General features: G+C 41.4%; 1 protein-coding gene across 1 annotated transcript in view; it reads left to right on the top strand.

Annotated features, from left to right (window-relative positions):
• LOC143316185 (ephrin type-B receptor 1-like) overlaps window positions 1–6,691 on the top strand; it is an 84,813-nt gene extending 78,122 nt beyond the window's left edge. The window contains exon 20 of the mRNA XM_076723966.1: window positions 212–6,691. Within this exon, the coding sequence (XP_076580081.1) occupies window positions 212–323 (112 nt within the window). The 3' untranslated portion in view covers window positions 324–6,691. The remainder of the gene's footprint in view (window positions 1–211) is intronic.
• Window positions 6,692–17,639: the final 10,948 nt, after the last annotated feature.

A 17,639-nucleotide genomic window follows, 5' to 3' on the forward strand; every position in this document is an offset into this window, starting at 1 on the left:
CATTATTTAATCAAACCAGTAAGAACTAACCCTTATCCTTATATGCTGCATGCTCACGCTGTGCTAATTTAGAGCACTTGGCACCTTTTTATTCCCCTCATGATTAATGGTAGTAATGATATATTGGTGTTAAATACCTACACATTGCACCTTTAAGAGGAGCTGTGTTAATATGCCGTTTTTCTGATAATGTACGTCTGTGTTTTGGCAGAGACCTTCAGAGGATTGGCGTGTCTCTAGCCGGCCACCAGAAGAAAATCCTGACCAGTGTTCAGTCAATGAGGCACAACGTCGATGACCAGTCTCCTACTGAGTCTGTGTAACCACACGAGGGGAGCGATACAGTATGAAATGTTTGACAAGTGTACAGTCTGAGCGAGCAGGCTGTCGTCTCTGCACTTCTGTTTTACCCTCATTCACTTCAGTTTGCTGTCACTGTGGCCGTTTATGTGTCTGCGTGGCCTCAACAGTCAACAGGTCCCTCCTTCAGCCATGGAACTTCTCTCATACCGTTCAGCTTCCCAGACTGATTTAAACTCAATGCCTCTTGGAGGCAGGTGTGATTTGTGACTGAAAAAAAACAAGTTTCCAGCCTTTTCTGTCCGACTGTATCGGGTACAATCACAAACCCCCATTCCCTCTCACCCCAAAATCTGCCTGCAGGATAACTTTGACTTCCACCACTGAAATCTACAGACCCGTTTTTACCAGCTTGACTGATTCAAGGACGACATGGCCTGGTTTTTATGTAAGGATAAATCACACAAACATGCTACTGTGAAGAGAAAACTGACTGAACAGACATCTATATGAAGCCACACAAACTGGACCAAAAGTCTGACAAAAAGTCTTTAAAACAGTGTCTGGAAACAGGCTTTGTTCTGTTGAGACGACATCGGTGCGTCAGTGAAAACTGCTCCCATTTGAATCCAGACAAGAGCCAACAGTTAAATGGGACTTTGTGAATCTATCTTCATATTGAAGAGTCTGTACATATTATGATATGGGATGTTTATTTCCTATTTGCTCATTTGCTTTCACTGTTGCCAACAGCATCAAACAATAATTTGTCACTGGAGCATTTTGTGAGCTCTCTGTGATTATCTTCCTCTGCCTGATTCATCACTGGAACGAACTTTGAAGTGATGTGGACTGCAGACAAAAAATGAGGGGGGAAAAAAAAAGGCTTCATAATTCTATTTTTTCTACTTTCCATGCAGGAATGAAAAGATAAACTCTTCCATGCAGAGAGTTAGTAAAGCCTGGCCCACTTAGAATACTTAATTCAGAGAGAACTCATAATGGATGATGTTTTACAGTCAGCACAGATGCCCTCTAAGTAAAGGCAATTAGCAAACAAGAAAACCTAAACAAAATCAGATGAAGATATATTAAACCAAAGCAGTGTTACAAGTCTTTTTCTCACGCTAGGAAGCAAGGCAACTGCATACTTGAAAGTACAGAAGAAGAGGGAAAAACTGCTTAAGAGACTGTGGGTATTGAGTCATTACCAGCTGCTGAGACGCACCTGTTGTGAACACACAGCAGTGGCCAGAGAATCTCAAAAGACAGAAAAAGGTATTCTCATCCAATGTTCTTGTGATTTGGCTGCAAGTCCTAAAGCTGTTTGCCAGTCAGGCGTTAATACAACGCGTGAGCAAACCAGAGATCCGACGCTCGTGCACCGTCCACCAAACATTTCTGTCAAAACTGTATGGCTGCCGTCCAGGTGGTAATCATCACTCCACAGCAACAGGCGGCCAGACAGGAGCCTTTGTATAAACTCGGTTTTTCATCCATTGGCTGCCGGACATGTCATTGTTGTCAAAGTCTGTTTTGACAGCCACATTTCACAATTGACAGAACTGATTAATACTGTTGTGTCAGTTTGCAGATGAAAATGGCATGAAGTGACCAATCCATGTTCTCATGTGTGGACAGCAACCTATGCCGGGCCTCAGGCAACATCCACCTACAAGCAAGCAAGACTTATTTCTCAGACATGTCAGGGAGAGACGTCTTACAAGGAAACACACAGTACAATACCAAACACTGGGGGCTAAGTGAGCAAATCGCTGGTGTATTTATCATGTTTTAGTGCAGAAGTGTGACAACGTATGCTGTGAAGAAGGCCTGATCTCACTGTGGGGCACGCTGGTGGAGGAGCACTGGGAGATGTCTTTTAATTCAGAGCGAGCAGATCACCAGCTGTGAAACAACAGCACGGCTCACTCTGCCTTCAGCCCCGAACCTCTGGTCATGCGTGTGCACCCACATCCCAACTATTACCAGTCTGTTGCACTGATTGGATGTCATGATTTGAGTTGTCACCCGCCACGAGCCTTGCTAACATTGACAGAAGTGACAGCGTTTAGTTGTTTGCTTTCAGCGCGTTTTTTACTGCTGCATGACTCAGACGCGTGTTCGTCTCACGCCACCGCTCTCCACTGCCGGGACAGCCCAGAGTCTTTTATTTATGAATGTTGTGACACCGAGATGTCCACGACTGTTTCAAAGCTCCAAACATTTCAGTTTCCACTTGTCGCCGGAATTGCATTTGTTGCCTGGCAACGATAGCTTATTGAACATTTTATCAGGAAGTATTGAGATCAACTGGGAGAGGCGTAATTCGTTGTAAATCGATGCCTCTAGGAAAACAGTCTCAACGCTGGCTCAGGTGTTTAACCAAGAGTGAGACGTCAAGAGCGCCTAAAAGCTCATATCGAACGCCACCAAAAAAAAAAAATGTCATGCAGAAATTGCAAAAATGAAAGCTATCAACACAGGCAGGCATCTTAATACGTTATGTAACATCCTCAGCTAAACGCGATGTGTCTGTCCTTCGCTTCATGTCTTTTTTCCTGCTATTTAACAAGGTTAGACGTGAGCTTTCAGAGGCATTTCACATGTTCCCGTGTCAGTGTTTGTGAGCTGACAATGAAGGCGTAAATGGTCTCCAGCACATCTTGTACTTATGCTTCGACACGTCCTGGTTTGAGCACAAATACACACCACAGAGAGGATATCTCAGGAACACAACAGAAGTGAGTTTTGTCCACACTGCTGCATAAAATGGGATCATTTATTGGTAAATCATGCACTTTTTCAGAGGATTAATCCAAGATGAAGTGCTTTAAGAGTTCATGGAGGAAACTGTTTTTGATGTTTAGTTTTCTGAAGCGCTTATTAAAAGTTAAATCCACCCTGAATCCAGCCCCTAACAGAGAGGAACACATTACAGGAACCCTTGAGAATTCTGTTTGTGAATGTGAACAAGACTCTTGTGATTTTATCAGTGCTGAATGTCTGGGCACATCTTCTCGTTTGAGGCTAAATTACATTTTTAATCTGTTTTATTGAAAGTGGGGAGTTTTCACATGAAGGTTTTTAAACGGTTCTCATTTTTTTTTCTCTTTTATGGAGGATCTCATGATGAAAACTACAAATCACCAGCCAATAACAGTCTATGCTTGACTTTTTTTTTTCTTTTTTTGTTGGCAAAATCTGTCAGCCACTGTAGACACAAGCAGTGTTCCAGTTTCATCCTACATCCTTGAGTGCAGCTGGAGAGTCAGGATGCAGTCTTGCTGTTGATGGACACTTGATATTTGAAGGTTTAACTGGCGCAGGTATCACTTCCTGTTAAAGGTGCCCTCTGGAGAGAACAGGGTTCCTGTTTACATTCAGTGTTACTCACCAAAACTCCTTATGTAATAATGTGACACCATTAACAGGAATGTGAATCACGTCACCCACGCACCTGTGGACAAAAAGACGGGTCAGAAAAACACAAAGTACACTGGTTTTCTTGAATACTGCTCATAATATCCACGGGGCTGTCCTGAATAATGTAACGACCTTATTGGTTTATGCTATGAGCGCCAGTTTATTATTTTAGCTTTGGTTCCGAGAAATCCATCAGTTTCACATGGTGGATGGGTCTAAATACTCCGATATTCATGAGAAGAAGCAGGGGGTGCGAATGCAAAACAGCTTCATCATTGCAGTTACAGTGACACACAGTGCAGGAGGAGTGACCCAGAAATGAAAAGTAAATTGGTTTAAATTGGAGATTGTGTTGAAAGTTTTCTCAACACTGTAACGTTTAGCATCTGTCCTCGGTTAGTGGCCCACGTGACGGGCTTTTAAGCTCTGTGATTGGATGATTCTTGGCAAAATGCACCTTGGGAGTTGAAGTTAACTTCTTTGCAAAAGTTAATATGGACACAGGCTGTGATTTTTTTTTTGTCAAAAGCAGATATTTTCTAACACAGTTGCCCATCATTTGGTACTGCTGATACGTGAAGTGACTGAGTGTAAAAGGGCCGTTGTTTATGGGAAAAATAAATGGGGACTTTTACTTGCAGAACTGGGGATGTCTGTAATGTTGCTCCCATAACTCAGTGCAGTAATGATGTTGGACACAGCTCCTGTTTTAAGGTGGATTTACCCTTTAAAGGAAAGGTCCACTTGCTTTCTCTATCAGTAATACCTTTTACTATTAAATATATTTAATACTGTTTTGTACACTGTTTTGTTGCATGGTACATTAGTGTTGTGTGGAAACCTGCCGCTCTGGAAAGGGCTGGCATGTCAGCATATAAACAGTTCCTGACCAGTTTGTGAACATTAAGGTCTACTGTGACCACAGTCTCTCTCCTTTGTTAAAACTCAACATTTTGCAGCTGCAGTGCATTCTGGTCTGCTGGGATTACTGCCAATGGATATGATGAATTTCTCTCCGTTCATTGTTGAATGGCGGTGCAAATGGCAGCTGCACACAAAGGCCGTCTTGATTCTTCTCTTTGATTCTTAGGGACTGACACCAGGATCTGACATTTACTACAGATGTTTTAGATAGAAATCTCCATTCAGACTTCACTGTAACTGCGCTGGAAATATACATCAACTAGGTGTCACATCGTGTTAATTAACCACTTCATTAAAAATATAGCACTCAACGACAGACTAAGCCCTGGAATAAAAGATGAGTCACCAGAAGCTCCTCCATGGGCTTTAGGGTGGATTTATCTTTTAATTGCAGTTATTTTCTGGAAGCTGGACTGACTCGGCTGCTTTTCTCCTCTCCTGTTGCTCTGGTGTAATAGATACTGCGGGTGAGGCTGGAGATGAGAGGAGGCGAGTTATGAAGAGACGGAAAAAGTGAAAGGGAATAGGTAATAGAAGGGGCAACGGGAGAGGGGAAGGATAAGAGAAGAGGAGAGAAAAAAGAGGGGTGGAGGCGCGGGAGGCAAAGCTCGACTCTCATGTTTGAATAAAAATGAGGCTGGGTGTGGAGAGATTACTCTTTCTCTTTTTGTCTCTCTCTCTCTCTCTCTCCATGCTCTACCCGGCTGCCTTCTTTCTTCTCGTGATGCCCACAACCTCTCTGTAAAACTCACTCTGCTTCCTGTCTGCTTTCCCACTGACGAACAGTTTAAAGGCAAGCCAGTCAAGCACTCATTTCATTCTTAGATGCAGTGTTCTCACAAACACTTTAACTCGCATCTCTTGAAGATGTATTGGCAACCATCACTTTCACACAAAAGAACCTGCAGTGTGGTGTTTTCAGGAGAGTGTTTCTCACAAAACTGTGCAAGTACAGGTCTCCTCTACTCGTAAATAATCTCTTTTCAGACGGTAACTTTTGTTCCATGTGTTCAGTCACTGACGGTGTTTCATCAAACTAACATAAGCTAAAACTCTGGACATGCAGACAGTTCTCATCTTTTTAATAATTTAATTTTAATTTATTTTATTTCCTATTGCTTGCCATACTTTTCAGTATGTATGTAATGTATATGGTTTCTCTTTAAAAAAGAAAAACAGCTCAGTAATCAGCTGTAGTCTGCCTTTCTCTGTTTACCTACAAAACTGTTATAGATGTTACTGCTCATATAGTTGGAGCATCCCACTGTAATGTATTATAATGCTGTAATATAACGTGAGTATGTGCACGCCTGTGCATCTTCGTGTGTGTGCGTGCGTGTAATATAATGTGTGTGTGCTGTTCAGTGTACAGTGAAATGTTTGTACATCGTGCGTGTGTGAGTTTGTAGCTGTTAACTTTCTGAGTCTTACATTTACAATGCACTGTTTGTCAATAAAGATGACAAATCAATCAAACTGATCAGCTCTGGTAATCAATTGACAAGCAGTCACTCAACATGTAATCCATACAAAAAGTGAAGTGTAAACACCAACGTCTGTGATTCTGAGAGTTAATTATTGAGCTTCAGATGTGCTGTTTGGGGATTTTGTAACCTTCAGACTGACTCAGGCCAACTTTTAACCTATTTCCAGTGTTTATGCTAAGCTAAGCTAACAGGCTGCTAGCCGTAGCTAACCACTGATATTAGGTGATATCAGTAATTTAACTCTTGGCAAAAAAGTGAATGAGCATATTCCCCAAAACGTCAAAACTGTTCCTTGATCAGCTCATAAAACATGCTTAATATTGTTTAATAACCTTGATACATTTTCAAAATGTATTTTAATTTCTTATAAATGATTTGGCACCGATGACATGTTTTAAAATCATGCACTTTCTTCTGCTTGTTAGCTGTAAAATATGATTGAATGCATTCTGCATACTGCCCTCCTGTCTTTTCAGATTTCTGCTTGGTAAATTAAACACAGATGTACATGTTCATGCACATAGTGTAACATAAAATATGAAGGATTTCCTAATTTGGTGTGATAATAAAGCTTTATGTTCATCTCCATATTTTGTCACCACTTCAATACTTTTCTACATATTAGAATTTGTAAGAAGATTTAAAGGAAAAAGGTGGTTGATTTTTCAATTAATATTTATATATTTTACACATATGCGATGTGTGCGACCCCGAGCAATGAGGAAATATAGCCAACATTGGCAAAAAACAAGGAAAATGACATCATAGAGATGAGACGTCAGATACATGGAATGCAGTCTCAGGCTCAGGACAGGCAGATATCAGGGTGGGTCATAATTCTAATAAAAATAATAAGAATAATAATAATAACAGGAAAGCTCAATATTCTTTCATATATCTCTATTTCAACAGGGACAGTGCATAAAAAACATTAACCTTACATAAAAGAAGGAAAGATGTAATGTACTGGGTTATAGCAAATTGCTGAATTGCTGTGCTTGATCATTACTGGAGGCAACATTAAGCCTAAACCTTCCCTGATCCACTGTACAATAAATTCCATAGTAGATTACAGAAGACAACTGCATTCTGAAAAGTGATAAAGAAGGTAATAAAACTCCATAATGAGTTCCACTTTAATGCCAGCAGCCTAAATTAATCATTCATGGGAGTGAGAGTCAGTTTCTCAAAGTGTGTGAGTGACTCACGTTTGCGACTGTAACTCCTTGTTGATAAATGTCAAAGTTTACAACCTGCGAGGACGACTTTGAATGATACTGTTTAGTTCTCCTCAGAGCGTTCACAGGCATTTAACGCCGCTGAGCTGACAAAAAATTTACAAAAGCTGAAAAACCCACGAGGCGGGCTAAATTGAATCACATTTAAAGCTTGATTCACTAATAAAAGAAATCCATTACCTGACAGTCTGTGGAGTCCGCTGCAGCGTATTATTCAGAGCAGTGAGAGCCCCATCAATTCATATGAAACAGATTAGCAGCAGGAATTATTGCAAATTGCTAATGAGTGCCATGAATACACGTTAGGAGTGTAATTGACATAAACCCGTTAACTGTAGCTAAGTGACAGAGAATGAGATTTGATTACAATCAAGTGTGGCCTGCGAGTGAGCACTAATAAATACATTCTCAGACGTCAGACACCCCGACAGATAAACAGCTCCTTCACTCTAAATCCACACACACACGACCACTTGAAAACAATGACGGTGATATTTTACGTCTTCATATTTTCAACAGTGTCCAAAAACTATTAAAAAGGCAATAAATCAGCCACACTGTTGCACTGGGTGACACTTCTGAATCACTCATGCGCCGTCCTGCAGCTGTGAATACTCACTACAGCATCAAACCTGCTAATCCGCCGCTGGAAATAGTCCCCAACAAGTATGCTATTTACTTCTATTTGAGTAGCATTTGCTAAAGACCACAGTGTGCAGAGCACTTTTTAAAAATGAAAGAAAACTATATATTCATACATTCACACAGAAAGAAACATGATGAATAACACCACACTTTATACCACCTTTAAGATCTGGTTTGGATTAGGCCGCTAAAACGTTGTTCTTATGGTTAAAACTAAGGACAGATCAGCTTTGTGGTTACAATAAATCAACGTCTACTGTTTTTAGGAGACAGGATGAAGCTTACAATCACATGTGTTTTATCATACAGTGTTCCCACCTTCTCTGATATATTCTGAGATTGTTTGCTGAAGTCCTCCTAGGATCAGAGAGTAGAACCCAATTAACTTCGTCTCCACTTGTGAGCCTTCAAAGCTTCCAGCTGCTGTCCACACCAGAATGCCACTGGATGCACATATTACAGGTCAAAAGTTCAAATGAGAACAGCGTGAGCCTCCGCCCAGGAGAACACAGACACACGCTCTCCTGAAAACAAATGCCTCGGTCTGATCATACGATGCTCGAGCATGAAAGCAAGAGAAAGGAAGGGAGGAAGGAAAATGAAAACATAGATTGCTTTAAGCATTCGTACAAATCACCACTGCTGGCCAAAGCTTCCACAATTCCCATCCATACCCATCCGGTTTTAGTGTACCAGATAAAAGTCCTCATCTTTACTAGTTTAAGGTGTTGTGTCATTACCCTCAGAGTTTAGAGAAGCCGTGCCAGAGGAGGAGGGTAAGTGGAGCTCATATCTAATGGATGATATCATACGTGTCGCCCCAAATCTCTGCTTCAAGGGTTAATGGCTTTCAGTGGTAACAGACCAAAGCCTGGCCAGGCGTGTTAGCGAGGAGCACAACACCGGGTGTGGTGGCATGACTTCATCACCGGTGACTGACAGAAGGAGGTTAAGAGAGAGAAGATGGAGGAAGGAAGGAGAGATTCTTCATAAGCACATCTGTGTGTGTGTGTGTGTGTGTGTGTGTGTGTGCGTGTGTGTGTCACATACAGTGAGTCATCTTCGCACAACCTCACCAACACAAATCTGTCTTTCCTCTCCTCCCCCAACAACCCCCCTGATAAATAATTGACTCTCTTTTCCAGCACTGGTCCACTGGTGTGAGGCATTTTGCTCTCTGGACTTCGTTCCTGGAGATGAGACGACGTGATTCTTTCCTTTTTCCGGCTCTCTTTCTTTCTCTTTCATTCATCTGTATCTTTCCCCCCGCAGAACTCTCTGCAGGAACCGCTGAATAGTGAGTGTTTCTTTCTTTTTTTTTTTTTTTAAAGGAATGAACGTGTTATCTATTATTGAGCAGCAGTCAGCAGCAGCTATCTCTATCTACTAGGCTGCTAAAATAAATATGACACAGCACTGGAGAGATTTGCACAGATCTGAACTGAGACCTCGTGCTCGGAGCATTCGGAGTTACAGATTTTACCAGCGAAGCAAAAGCAAAGCCGAGCAAGCCGGTTGTAAATAAGATGTTCTTTTTTGTTGTTGTGCAGTAACACGATGATTGAAGAAAATAAAGACACTTTTTGGATAAAACTCTCTTGCTGAGTGACTGAATGCTGAAGTGCTTTTGCTTCCCTTTCTTTAGATTAAGATGTCACTCCAGTTTTTCATTTGGACTGGACTTGGTCTTATCCTCCATTCACTGTCTTTTCAGACGCTGTTCTCTCCTGATTAGTCTCGTCTGGCCCTTATTAGTTAAACTCACTCTAATTAAAGCAGTATGTACATACTCTCCAGTGAGCACTTCCTTCCTGATTGTCTGAGTTGCCTCTTCGCTGTAGCTTTCCAGCCTTCCTCTGCTTCTTCTTTCGCCTGCTTTTGTTGTTTTTGACCGCTTCCTTACCGCTGTTTATCCCCACCGTGCCTCCTCTGCTGCTCTGTTCCCTGATTGCTTGAGTGCTACAAGACAAAACAAAAGGTGATTTTGTTGCATTGGGTCCTCATGAATACACCGCTGACCGGTTCATGAGACAACCTCGCTCACAATGGGAACACCGAGGTCCAAGAGCCAAGTCTGGCGGTGCTACTTGCAGGTGAAAAGCTAGGCAGGATCACTGCCGTGTGGAGCTGCCATCTGCAAGGTACAGAGACAGGATCAGGAACAGATTCAGGCATTGTGGGACTTGGCAGTGGAAAGCCTGCAACACTGAATGTCACCTCTCTGGGCATCAGAAGCTGGAGCTGGTGTGTGAGGTTGAGCAGTAGGAACTTCATTAACGTACAGTAGTTAGATTAGCTCGATGCAGCGTTGGCTCAGAGGCAAAAGTACAAGGCCAAATCCAAAGATACAGACTTCTCTGCTGAGGGATAAACTTACAGTAAAGGGGAACTGCTTTTACACATCAAAGGCTGTGTCCAGGTCTTGGGAGTACGATTGTGTGTGTGTGTGTGTGTGTGTGTGTGTGTGTGTGTGTGTGTGTGTGTGTGTGTGTGTGTGTGCAAAAAAAGGGGGCATAAAGCCTTTTGTGGGTCTACAGGGAGCTGCTGAAAATCTGGTAAGTGATGTCACTTGAGTCACTGAAATTTAGTTTGAAAGTTTGAAACTAAAAAAAACAAACAACCCTGGGCCTGAGGAGTCAGAAAGCAGTGAGCTCACCAGAGGTCTGAAGCCCACTCCTCATCATCAGCTCAAGGCTGCATTAGCAGCTACTAGCATAACACACAAATCTCTCACCCAGCTGTCGGTGGTCAAGTTGCACTGTGGGTAATGTAGGCTCCAGGTTTTGGCAAAGACGAAGAAAGTGTGGAATAAAGAAGCTGTCGTCTCACCTCAGTCAAATCCAAGACAGAGCAGAGTTAAGTTCAGATGGTCTTATTAAAGTCAGGCTGATGCTACAGGCTAGCCGTTGCTCCCTTTGAAAGTGAAGACATTTTGACCTTTAATTGCAGAATAACTTTTTAAATTCCTGAACACAGAGCCATCGTTCATCACCCCGGTGAGCTTTGTCAAAGTCAGAGTCACCTGCAGTGTCTTGAGTTCGAAGTAAAGATGTTGACCTTTAATATTTACACTTCATTAGGCTAATCACTGTAATTTGTAATGAATACAGAATGTGTGCAGCAAGTTTAATGTCAAGCAGACTCTCAGTTTTGGAGTTTGAGCCTCTCAGACTTGTACATGTTGCCCTTTATATGCAGCCCCTGCTCAGACCTGTTAGTTTACTGTTTTTCAAACCTGAAAAACAACGCAAAGATGTACCATCACTCCAGCTCTCCTCTAAACAAACCTCACATAGTTTAAAGCAACTCATTCATGCTTACTGTATATTTGCAAGTTGCAGTATGAACCTCTGTGGAGTCTTAAACCAGTTGAGGAAATTCCACAAGCGACAACAACAACAGTGCTCTAAATTTGTGGTCTGAGTGGCTCTTGAGCCCAGTGGGGAGTAAACACCTTGTTTTTTTCTTAAAAAAAGAAAAGATTTATAGCATTCCTGCCTTTTTGAACCACAGCGACATGTGACTTGCATCACTCCTGACCTCGTCGTGTCTCAGCTGTACGTTAAGAGTGTCAGTCCTGTGATTCAGAGCAGGGTCACACCGCATCACAATGCATTTACTGAGCATGCATGTGGCAGAGTTTGAGCTGCTATTTTGTGCTGTTATTATTGAATATCTTGAATTTGAATGTTTTTCATGCTGCAGTGTTTTGTCCAGAAGTGTCAAGTTGATTAAAAAAAAAAAGGCTTTTTGGACCATAAGAGGACACAAAATGTTCCACTGAAAGCCAGAAAAATATTGTTTTTGTGTTTTTGGCTGGTCTGCAGAGTGTTTCGTGCCAGCCAAAGCCTGTCTTGGAAAAAATAATTAACATTCAAAGAGCATGACTGAACACTTAATCAAACAAATGTCCTGAGAAATTTGCTTTGCAGTTGATTATTAATGAATTGAGGAGGTATTGTCTCGCCTTTTGACTGCTGATAACAGATCCTCATGAGATTAACACATTTTTCAGGGAATTGTGCTGAGCACCATAATTTGAGAAATTTGGGTCAGTCGTAACTCCTCAAACTTCATCTGAACTGAATATCCCCCCTCAACCAAAGTAGATTCAGAGCTAAGACAATAACTTTGTCTTCAACTTGGATCTGGCAAATGACCTGCCAGCTTTTAGAGCTGTAGCTTTTTCTGTATAGAGATTAAGATTTGATTTAATTTTTAAACTCAGGATGACCTTATCCGTCATATAATCTGCAAATTTTTATACATTTTCAGTTGCCCAGGTCAAAATACTTCCATGCTACGTGTGCTCTGTCTGCATGTTCACACTTCTCTCTTCCTCTTCCCTCTTTTCCATCTTTCTTTTTCCAACCTTATCCCCCCTTTACCTTCCTCTCCCCCCCTCTTTCCTGCGTCCCATTGTTCTTTTCTGCCCTGAAGCCTCTGAAGTTTAAATTTAGCTTGTGACTCTTCTGGAGGGATCAGTTCTTGTGTTGCTTTCTGAGGACGCCCTCAGTGTTTGGAGGAAGTAGTTCAGTCTAATCTTATTTTTTACGGTGTGAGTCTTCGGCTGGAATATTTTTGAAGTACGAACACAAGGAAAGCAAACACTTGCTTTAAAACCAAAGCTGTACACTGATACAGTACAAGTACAGGAAACCGTGTGGCCGGCTGATGGTTTAAATGCCAGCAAGCTGATACCTGATCAGCAATGTTAAACACTGACTTGAAGAGAGATATTGATCTGCATTGGTTTCCACAATGACTTCATCTCAGTGAGGAGTGTCTTTAGCTTCTTTGCTTATGTATGTTTTTTATTTCCCTGACTCAGTGTGCAACCCTTTTAGTATTAGGTCATTTCACCCAAATCCTGTATTTCCCACTTGCACACAATTTCAGTTGTATTTGTTGAGACAATAAATCCTGAGACTTATGCCAGCACCAGAATTACAATGGACATGATGTGAGTGGAATTTGTTTGTGATGCTCAAAGCAGAGGAAAAAATCAACAGCAGTGTGTCTCTCTGGACACGATGTCCATTCCATTTTGGCACATTACCAACAAAGCTGATGAAAGACGATGTTTTCGAAAACACCTTGATGTCGCAGGACTATGTTTTCTTTGTTGGTTCTTTTTTAATATTCGAATATTTCAAACTAACAGTCTGCTCTTCTGGAGATTTTATTTCATTTTTTTATGAGATATAATTCATGTCATGCTGACCTCCACGAGTACCATTCCAAAAAGTGGGGGTGTCAGCTGGTTAAACACTTTGGGAAAAACTGCTTTTCTGCAAAGAAGTAGATGAGAACATCTATACCACTCGAATCTCCTTATGATAAATACAAAGAATATGAGGATACAAACCTATACAATGCTCGTAGGAAGCGTTCCTGAACTCATGTATTCATATCCTTTATACAGTCATGTGTTCACAAAGTGGTGAACCTCCCTCCATCCTTGCTTGTGAGCGACTGAGCCTTTCCAGGATGCCCTTTTCATACCCAATCATGATACTATCACCTGTTACCAATGAACCTGTTTACCTGTGGAATGTTCCAAACAGGTGTTTTTGGAACATTCCACATCTTTCCCAGTCTTTGAAACATGTTGCTGCATCAAATTCAGAATAAGCAGGCATTTACAATAACCAATGAAGCTGATGAGTTAAACATTAAATATTTTGTCTTTGTGCTGTTTTCAGTTCAGTCTATGTCAAAAAAAGGATTAGAAAATTAGCTTGTTTGGAATCAGGGTTGTAATGTTAAGATAAGGCCAGCAGACAATTATCTTAGCTTAGCATAAAGAGCAGAAACAGGAGCAGCTCACCGGGCTCAGTCCAAAGGTAAACACAAGCTGCCAACAGCACCTTATATCTCACATTATATCTCATTTGTTAAATCTGTTCACAAACAGAAATAACAGAAAAGACACAAGCTTTTCTTCACTTTGGACAGAACCAGGCCAGCTGATCCCCCTGCTTCCAGTTTTAAGATAACCTCCTCCTGGCTATAAATCCATACTTTAACTTTATCAAAAGCCAGAACAGCGCAGGTCATGATGGTAACTGATGGGTGAGCTCGTGTTGCTCTGTGTTGCCAATATAAATATATATATTTTATGCGATGATACGATCCATGACTTCAAGTTTTTGGAATTCATTTATCAGTGTCACTTCAAAAATAGGCCCTCTGGAGATACAAGGTTTTCAGACTACAGCAGCAGCGGTGAAAGGAAGCCCCCTCATTGTCACCACATAAAAGCGACAACAACAGCAAGAGGGAGGCAGCGCAGTGAGCCAAGATAACAGGAGTGTCTCACACACACACGCACACACACATACACACACACACACACACGCACGCACACACATGCACGCACACGCCCTGTAGTTAGCCTGCCTCTGTGTTCAGGACTGCACCTATATGCTGATTTGATGATGTGACCATAAGAAGGAGAGAGAGGGAGAGCGAGAGAGGGAAAAAGAAAGAGGGAGAGACTCAATTTTGTATCGCCATAGCAACGGGGGACTACAGAGAAATCTGGTTCTCTCTTTTAATCTCTTTTTAAATCATCTTTGAAAAGATGGGATGGCTCAGTGACAATGTGTGTGTGTGTGAGAGAGAGAGAGAGGAACAGGGAGAGAGAGTGAAATACTCTCAGTATGAGAATGAATCTCTACAGTAATTGTGGCCTACGTCTCCTCACCTTCACACACACGCACACATGCACGTACACACACGCACGCACACATATGCACACGCACACTCTTCACTTCTTTCTCTTCCGTCAGTGTACAGATTTTCTCCCTGCGCTGGCCCTGTCTTCCTCTCTGCACAACACCGTGTTTCAGAATAGCAATCAGCCCGCCTCGTTTGGCCCCTGTCTCCTCGCGTGCCAGAGAATACTTCAGCTCCCGAGTCAAAGCCTGCTCCCCGAAGACGTCTGGGATTCCTACACAGGGTAAATTAGATATTTAAGTGGTTGGATGCTTTGTTGCAACTCGGCTGGTGAAAAGTCAAGATTAAAAACAAAACAAAACAAAACCAAAATACACGGCAAAGTTAAACTTGAAATATGGCAGATTGAAATCCAATTTGCATGCTTTGTTGTATTTCATATCCTCTTCTCCCCTTATCTCCGTCTTTTTTTATTCTCTCTGTTTCTCATTCTACAGTAAACAAATGTCAAGTAATCATGTTGTGGTACAAATCTGAATTCTGGTCTCTGCTTGCAGCGCTTCAAAAAGCCTACAATTTTGCTGATATGAGCATCATTATAGCTTCTCGAGGGGCAACCTTTGTGCAACATCAGGAGGGAGTGAGAGCCTGCCTCTGCTTTACTAAAAGCCCTAACATCAGACTAATACGACCAACATATGATTTAGGAAAATTATTAAAAATAGAAGAGATGCATATTGTAGCAGGGTGTTCTGCATATTTTTCTCTCTGTGTCTCAGTTGCAGGACTGTTGCATCATGTTAGAGTTAGTTAAGTGCTGAGCTCACACTGACTCACATGCAGCAGGGCTCACAAGGTTACTTTAATTTAGAATCTGTTTTAAATTACTGATTGATTGCCTTCTTAACACTTAATCACATGGGTCAGCCATGTGCATGAGTCATCAAACAAGTATTCACAGATTTTCTTTCCCTGAGTTTCGAGGATATTTTACTATTTTCAAAATAACCTTCGGAGTTTCAGAAAATGTCCCATGATCCTTGGCCTCCCTCCTCTATTTTATTGTCTCCTTCTTCAGAACAAAGTCTCTTTTTATGCCATCTCTGTGTCTTGCCAGTATGCAGAGGCCAGGGCTGTGCAGCCAGTATACAGTCCCCGGCCTTGTTAATATTTCACATGGTTAGAAGCCAGAGCAGACGCCTGGTTTTCTCCCAGAAGGGAAGTTTTCTCCTCATTTAGCCTCCAGCACCGAATCTCTTATACCAACCCGCCCAGCCAAGGCTTGACTGGAGACACAGTGATTGTTCCAGCGTGGCTCCCCTGTTGTTCAGTTTTGTTCTTCAGCTCTGTGCTGCACTTCATTGCCACGCAACATGATTTACTGTCCAGTGAAAACCATGTATCTCCAGATTTGATGATGTTAAATCGGATTTTTTTCTGATAAACTGAAGGATTAAGTGAAAGTTATCCCCAAGCTAAAGAAGCTCTTAAAAAACAGATGATGATCTTATAGAATATTGCTGTATTAAAGTAGCCAACAGCATATGAAGTAGTTAAAATTAGCACAACCTTAAACTACACAAAACCTGACAGGAACTATTTTTTTCTGCAAGATGAGCACAGATGCATGAATCCATCTCTTTAACACTCTTTGACTGTCTGTTCAACTGCCGGTGACGTTTCAGGTTTCAGTTATGTTCAACACATTATGAATTAGGTGTAGCTTCCCTAAAAAATAAGTGACAAGTAGAAATCCTGAATATCATTTACATTCGCCTCTTGCAAAATGCAGCCCCTGTCTAATCATGGAACTTTTCTTCCATTTTGTTCTTCAGAACGTCCTCTTCTGTGTTAAAAAAGAATAGCTTTTTCTGCTCAAGACGAACTTTTTAAAAAGTTGCAGCAGTTTGACAACTCTTGTAAAGTGCCGGCATGAGTATAGTTTAATGACTAACAAGTCTGGAAGCACGCAGATGTTTCAGCGGTGACAGAGAATGTAAAAGAGACTTTGATTAAATCACATCATCAGTCACCAACTAAAGATGTGAAACAAGACAAACTGAACTAATGACATCACTGCACTGTAGTGAAGAAAGTCCTTCATCCATTATTCATTACTATTCTTGACTGCGAAAAGAGTCACGAATAATGTCAAAGTGATTTTCAAATGTGCTGTCAATAGGTTTTTATTACTATAAGGGGCAGTGGGGGTGGGGGTGGGCACTTAGTTGTTTTCACACATTCATTCAGTTTGGAACTAACCCTTTAAAACAAGTCGCACAGTAACACAAACAAACTACCTGATCGAAGCTACTGTAGACCAGAAACTCCTGTTCTGAGAGGCAAAATCACTGTTTTTGTCAATGGAGTCTGGAGTCTTTGAGAAGAGCCATGTAATAACTGTTTCTGTTCAAACAAAAAGGATCTTTCTCTTCAACAAAAAGGCCTCTCTCTGCACGGGTCCTTTCCATAGTGTTGCCAGACACTTAGAATAACCATCAGAGCCTGCCAGTGGAAAAAACAACACTTTTAGTGGTCGTACTTTGACAGGCAAATTTGTCTCCAGGGATTATGTTGCAGTCAGCCTGTTTTGTGGCTGCAGGTTGAGCTGATCTTCTAGACCTCTTCCAAAACTTTTGCACCCATTAGTCATAAATTCCAAAATGTGTAAAAACAAAGCCCATGTTTAAAGAATAAGGACCTCATAAATATATAAAAAGTCTTATTTGATTGGTATGAAAACAAATTTTTCATCTATGTAGATGGAGAACCAACAGCTTTCTGACTGATTAATGCAAAAATAGGGGATGCTTTTCATGTGATTTCCAGAGCAGATGTTGCAAGAGAAAAAACATGCAAATGAATTTCAGTTGGACTTTAAAGTGTTAAAGCTACTGTAACACATGTCGCTGCAATAGCACACCCAGGTAGCCAAAAA

This window comes from Chaetodon auriga, chromosome 3, assembly GCF_051107435.1.
Source record: "Chaetodon auriga isolate fChaAug3 chromosome 3, fChaAug3.hap1, whole genome shotgun sequence".
In the NCBI taxonomy this organism is placed as follows: Eukaryota; Metazoa; Chordata; class Actinopteri; order Chaetodontiformes; family Chaetodontidae; genus Chaetodon; species Chaetodon auriga.